At 34.8% G+C, this 5964-nt stretch overlaps 1 protein-coding gene across 1 annotated transcript; it reads right to left on the bottom strand.

The window, feature by feature from the left end:
- Window positions 1–2987: 2987 nt before the first annotated feature.
- On the bottom strand, window positions 2988–5313 carry LOC104215742 (AP-4 complex subunit sigma). The gene is made up of 4 exons (XM_009765622.2): window positions 5005–5313; window positions 4155–4241; window positions 3411–3479; window positions 2988–3298 (listed from the first exon to the last, which is right to left on the bottom strand). Exons 1-4 carry the CDS (start codon window positions 5143–5145, stop codon window positions 3164–3166), a joined length of 432 nt encoding a protein of 143 aa, XP_009763924.1. The 5' UTR covers window positions 5146–5313; the 3' UTR covers window positions 2988–3163.
- Between the last annotated feature and the right edge of the window lie 651 nt (window positions 5314–5964).

Raw genomic sequence — 5964 nt, 5'->3', positions numbered from 1 at the left:
ATTTGTCATTCTTCAAAACTTCACATGTTCTTAGGACACGCCACGAAGGCTTTAATCTCCAAAATGGGAGTAGACAAAACCACAAAGGTTTTAGTCTTCAGAACTGTAAGTTCTCCAACAAAACGCCACGAAGGCTTTAATCTCCAAAACAGGAGTAGACAAAACCATAAAGGTTTTAGTCTTCAGAGCAGTAAGTATACCACAAATACAGAAATAAAGATATTTAAATTCCTTAAGCTTGTTGGTTCTTGCTGTATTTGTAAATAATAATTCTGGAGAAAAGAAAGTTAGCGTATAAACGTATAAACGAAACAGTAATTAATTCGAGCCCACTGAATTCACAGTATTTCCTTAAGGAATTTAATCCCCTCCTAGTACCCCAAGGTTATAGATTATTTCCTATCAGGATAGAACGAATTACACACTGGTGTAGCGGTACTTCAAACCCCAGTGTTTCAGCGAACACAAAGTTCGGCAACAAATCACACTTATTGTTGCTTTCTTTGTAGTTTAAAACAATGCAGAACAAAGGAGGAGAACTCGGAAGTCGAATGGAAATTCTTAGAGGAAGAACTGCAATTTATAGCCAACGTTGAGTTTTAACTGAAGAGGAGATCAACAACAGGCAGATTGCTCTCAATTCCGTTTCTGTCCGTGTTCTTTTTTTTTTCAACAAGCTGCTGCACGTATTTATGGTGCAACCACGCTACTATTGGAGCAGTCACTTGGAACACTTGTTATTATGGAGCAAGCACTTGGCCATGGTGGGAAAAGCACTAGGCTGCTGGAACACTTGGATTCTATCCACGGATTGGAAAACATCCGTTACAAACACGAATAATATTATGTTAATATTCACTATTAACAAATAGATTTGGTCCAAAAAATTAATCAATCAATCAATCATTTGACCAAATCCAAATCCAAATCCAAATCGCCTTCTTCTTAACTCTTTAAGAGCTACAAGAAGAGCAATTGTATATATACCCACCAAAAGCCTTTTTCTCTTCCAATATGGGGCAATGTCTCATTGTCAAGAGAGGAAAACTTAAAATTTTACTCAAAAATTTCATTTTCCCTCCATTTCTCATTCATCCTCTTCTTAAGACTTTTTCATCTTAAAAAGAAACTCAACAAATAAGACCCAACAGACATGACTTTATTGGTAGACATGGATGCACCAAAAAATATTTTTTGGATTTCGTGCAAAAGTTTCGTATAAGGTGGACTTGCTATGTGTTCACGGATCCTATATTTGCAATTTTCTGTTGCCTTAGCAAGTTGAACTACCGCAGATTTGGTTGGCTAGACATTTATGTCTCGTTGAAATTGAAAATAGTGTTAACCAAAGAACTTCTGTCCAATTTACACTCCAGCTTAGACCGTGTGAGCTTTGGATCTCTCTGGTTCTCTAGGAATGCCTTTCTAGAAATTATGCAACAGTAAGTATGTAATTTGATTGTCAAGCTAATCTTTACCTATCTGACTGTTAATGATTGTTAGTCTTAAACATCTTCATTCGAACAAGCCCAAGCAAACAGTAATGTCATTTCAGTAGATATATTAACTGGTTGTCATCTAGCAAAAGTTGATATAGGAGTCAGAGGTAACTTCATTTCACTGATTCTTTTAACTGAGACGTGTATTGCCGCTCCTCGGCTATAGTATATATAGTAGTATCCGTATATATGTATGTAAAACTAGCTAGATGCCCTATTGCATCTGTTTTTAGTGTTAAAGCGACAATTTATAGGTGTAAAACTTTTAATTTCTTTGTGCGAACTGATGCCATTCACAATGGAATGTGAAATTATCTGAATGTTCATTAACTTTTCTAACAGATATAATGTAATTTCATAGTTAAAAGAAGAGACATGATATGTATCTGTCTATGTTCATTTTCATATAGACTAGAGTCGCCTTTTGTGATACTCATCTTAAACCTCTAGTCGAATATGACATACATAGATTATCCACCCTGTCAGCTTTGAATAGACCTCCTACAGACTTGTAACATGAGTTTCTGCAGATCCTGGGCTCGTGCTCAACACGGGCATCAAACTCTCTAGTTTACAATATATTTGCCATTATCTACGGATTTGTAGCTCTTCCTAATGGTTGGTTGTCCTCTTATAACATTGTCAAAGGAAGTAATAAACTAAACCAATTAATTTCATCCTAATAACTAGCTATTGAAACCTTTATTGGGGCTTGATAATTCAACCAAATGAAAGTTTCACACTGCCCAAAGGAAGGAAATGGAGTAGCAGATGGACTAGCTAAGCATAAAAGCTCAATGCTGGCTTACTTGAGTGCAGAAATATGTCATAATTAATGCGCAGGAATTACCTAAGGAAGTGCTAGGGGAGCTTACCGAATGGATATTCTCTAATTGTCTACGTAAATTCAGATTAATTAATAGGCAAACTAAGAGGAAACAAGTTTACAACAATTATATGTTGTACAAGAAGGGATGTTTTTCATATAAATTTTGGTAGAAGGTAAGATACTTGATATACCTAACCATAATGCTTTGGCTGGGATCAAATGTATATAGGGAACCTAATATAATTGTACTAAAAGGAGAGAACAGAATTTTCTCTACTATTTGTACATATCAACTGACTAAATGCCTCAAGGTTCAAAAGGAATAGGATATATTATAGTAACACAAGCTGCATCAATGTTAAACTTCCTAGAGGTACCTTATCAAATATCCTTCCTATAGGTGTTAGTGTATCATTGAGTTTGGCTTTAGCTAAAACTCTTAGCTATCAGAATGATACTGTTTCTTTTCCAAGAATAAGAAAACTTCTGCTAGTACTTGTTCCTGTCTTTTCTATACCTTAGCTAAGATGGAGGGGTGGAGAAAAACTACCAGTCATATCATATTCTTTAAATTTCTTTTTGAGTTCCCTTAAAATTAGGTACAACTTGCATTATAAACACTTGAAAAGGCCAATCAAGCAAGAAGTAGCACCAAGGAATGAAATAACCGGAAGCTCCATTGATAATGACTAAACAATCAAAGAACTGTACCCTCTCATAATTTTAGCATTTGCCACAACAAAACTAAGGATGGTTTTACCAGCACAAATCCAAAACATAAACACTACACAAGCAAATCGGTTTATTACGAATTCCATGGATTAGAGTGTATTACTTATGATGCCTTTTCCATTAACTGAATTGGAGCCAGGATGTTTGCCTTGCTTGTCTCAACAACACACCCATTCATTACCATCTCCTCCAGCATGAAGTGTGCTTTTTCAAGATGAAACATTATATCCAGCTCGCACTAAATTAGACAATACACAAATCAGAAAAAAAAAAATGATACTGATAATGTTTGTTAAAACTGAAGGAAATATCAAAAAGGACGACAATAATTTACTTGATCATAAGCTTACCACATTGCCAAAATGACGATCCATGGTTTCAACTAACAGGTGAATGAATTCCAAAATAGCAAGTTCATTCTGACAAATGGAAGAGATGAATAATGAGAAGGCAAACCACAAAGAGAAAAGAAGAGTAGAATTAGCTTATGAGGCAATGAATGAAGAAGCTTCCCCCCCCCCCCCCCAAAAAAAAAAAAAATCTAGAACCAAAAAAGACCAACCCTTTCCAAGGTATGACATTGCTGCATTTAAACTTATTTTTGAACTAGTATAAACCTTGACTTTACTAGCAGTAGCAGCACATCACATATTCCCCATATGAACCTCGGTTGTTTGAGAAAATTTGTGCTGCAGTTTATGAATAGACAGTGTTCTGGAGTTTGACATCTATATACTGCAATGTGTTCCTAAAGGTTATCTAGAATTGATAGAGAGCAAGGCAACCAAGTAAAAAAGGCATGGATTGCACTTTCAAAATTAACATTAAAATACTTCTTTTTCCCTCTTTTTCTTTGGCTGTTATAGCATTTAAGATACTCTGATTATATATGTTCAAGGTACGAAGAACGCCTCCCGCATTAGCAAAGCTGATTCTCAGGAATGAAGCATAAGTGAAGTCTCCTTCTACAGAGAGAGTAAGCACGGGCCAAACTAGACAGTACTTGATAGCAAAAATAAAGAGGAAACTTACAGCACTGAACTTTTAATATACAACAAAGAAGAAATTGCAGGAAGAAAATATATTTAACTTACTTCTTCATTATCAACTCCAACCAGGAAAAAGAGTGACGCATACCGCCTGTACACGATTTTGTAATTACGATGCTCCACAAATGAACACTGCTTTCAAGCGCACAACAAGGCCAACAATAAGAGAAGAATTGTAAAAGAGAGCAATGGATATCAGAACATTATGTACATCAAGGTTCACTAACACTCTACGGAGAAATGAACTGCCACCTACAGCGCCCCCCCCCCTCCCCCCCCCACACACACAACAACAATAACAACAACAACAAAAATCTACAAAAATAGCTCAACTCCGCCTTCGGTGGAAGAGTTATGTATGGTGAAGCGGGTTTAGTTGAATCCCCTGCCAGAAAATTACATTGTATATACAGATAAAAACATTATGTGAACCCTCTATATAAAGAAACCTTTTAGTATACTGTTTATGAATCCCCTAGTTGGAATTTCTGGCTTCGCCAATGTCCTCCTTAATGATTGAACACAAGCTATTTGAAGAAAAAACCCTATTGTTTCTCCATCCCCTTCCCCAACCAGCTAATCATTCGCAAAAACAACAAATAAGTAAAAAAAAATGGACATCAATAGGGATCCACCCAATCGGGTGGATCTTATTGATGTTCATTTAAAAAAATGTAAAACATCCTATGATCTCAAATATGCAAGCTGTACAAGCTATCAATGCTCAAGTGAAGGAAACGAAAGGAACAAGATCCATCAGCTGAAGGCTTACACGATAAATTCCGAGATATCAACAATTAAACTCAGGAAAAAATAAAAAACAACTACAGGCCAAATCCTAAACATTCAAAGGGAGATAGTAAGATCGATAGAACTGAAGAGGAATGAGTGTGACCTGCTGTTCATTGCGAGCAAGGCATTTACGCACAATTTCACCCTCAAGAGCACGCCTTTCTTCTAAAGTGAGGTACTCATAGTACTGAGCCAGCCGAGTTTGCCCTTGCTTATTCACCATTAATACGAATCTGATCCCCATCTTTTTCTGATCTTCTTCTCAATTTTGATTTTGGAATCAGCAGAATAATTCTTTGAATTATCCAATTGAAAAAGAGAACTTTGCCTGGTTTTGATTTCTTTGGGTTTTTGGAATTGACGGTCTGGTTGAATTTCAGATGGGTCTTCAATGTAACGAGGATTTCTTTTTGTTTTGGGAAAATAGCGATTTAGTCCTGTATTATTGAATTATTTCAGTTTTGATTCATGTATTATTCAACTGAGCACCTTGAGCCTTAAACTAGTCTAATTGTGTGATTTGATCCCTCAAACTAATGTTTATTAAGATTCTTAACAGAATTTTTTTTTAAGTGAAAGAAGTCTTAACCTGCCATTAGGGGTGTTCATGACTCGGGTTGGTTCAGTTTTTATCAAAATCAAACCAAACCAACTATATTGGTTTGAATTGGTTCGATTTTACCGTTTTTTTTTTAATTTGCAGATTTTTTATTACATGAATATTATTTCAATCTTACTTTGTTAAAGTTATAGATAAAACTTGATAAGTGAATATAAGTTTAGTAAAAATCAAAAGAACCCACAAACATATGATCTATTCAAATATTTTTATGGGAGAATTTTTATAATAAGACATGATAGTTATTTTCTTAATCATCTAACAATTTTTTTTATCTACAATTTCAAATTTAACCGAATTTTATAATTAAACACAAAAATCAATATGAAACCTAAATAATGATATGTTTTATTTAATTTTAAAATTATCGATAAAATATCATTTTAAATTCGAATAAAGATATAAGAGTTTAATAGATCTTGACATGTGAATATGGAAGAATAA

The sequence above is a fragment of the Nicotiana sylvestris genome, chromosome 8 (assembly GCF_000393655.2).
Source record: "Nicotiana sylvestris chromosome 8, ASM39365v2, whole genome shotgun sequence".
In the NCBI taxonomy this organism is placed as follows: Eukaryota; Viridiplantae; Streptophyta; class Magnoliopsida; order Solanales; family Solanaceae; genus Nicotiana; species Nicotiana sylvestris.
The sequence above is the reverse complement of the archived record's forward strand: the minus strand, read 5'-3'. Positions and strand labels throughout refer to the sequence as shown.

Coding starts and splice junctions, on each gene's coding strand:
- LOC104215742 (XM_009765622.2), bottom strand. CDS start 5,145: ATGGGGATCAGATTCGTATTAATGGTGAATAAGCAAGGGCAAACTCGG. Junction 3,480..4,154: donor TTGGAGTTGATAATGAAGAA/GTAAGTTAAATA, acceptor TCCATTTGTCAG/AATGAACTTGCTATTTTGGA. Junction 3,299..3,410: donor ATCGTCATTTTGGCAATGTG/GTAAGCTTATGA, acceptor TGTCTAATTTAG/TGCGAGCTGGATATAATGTT.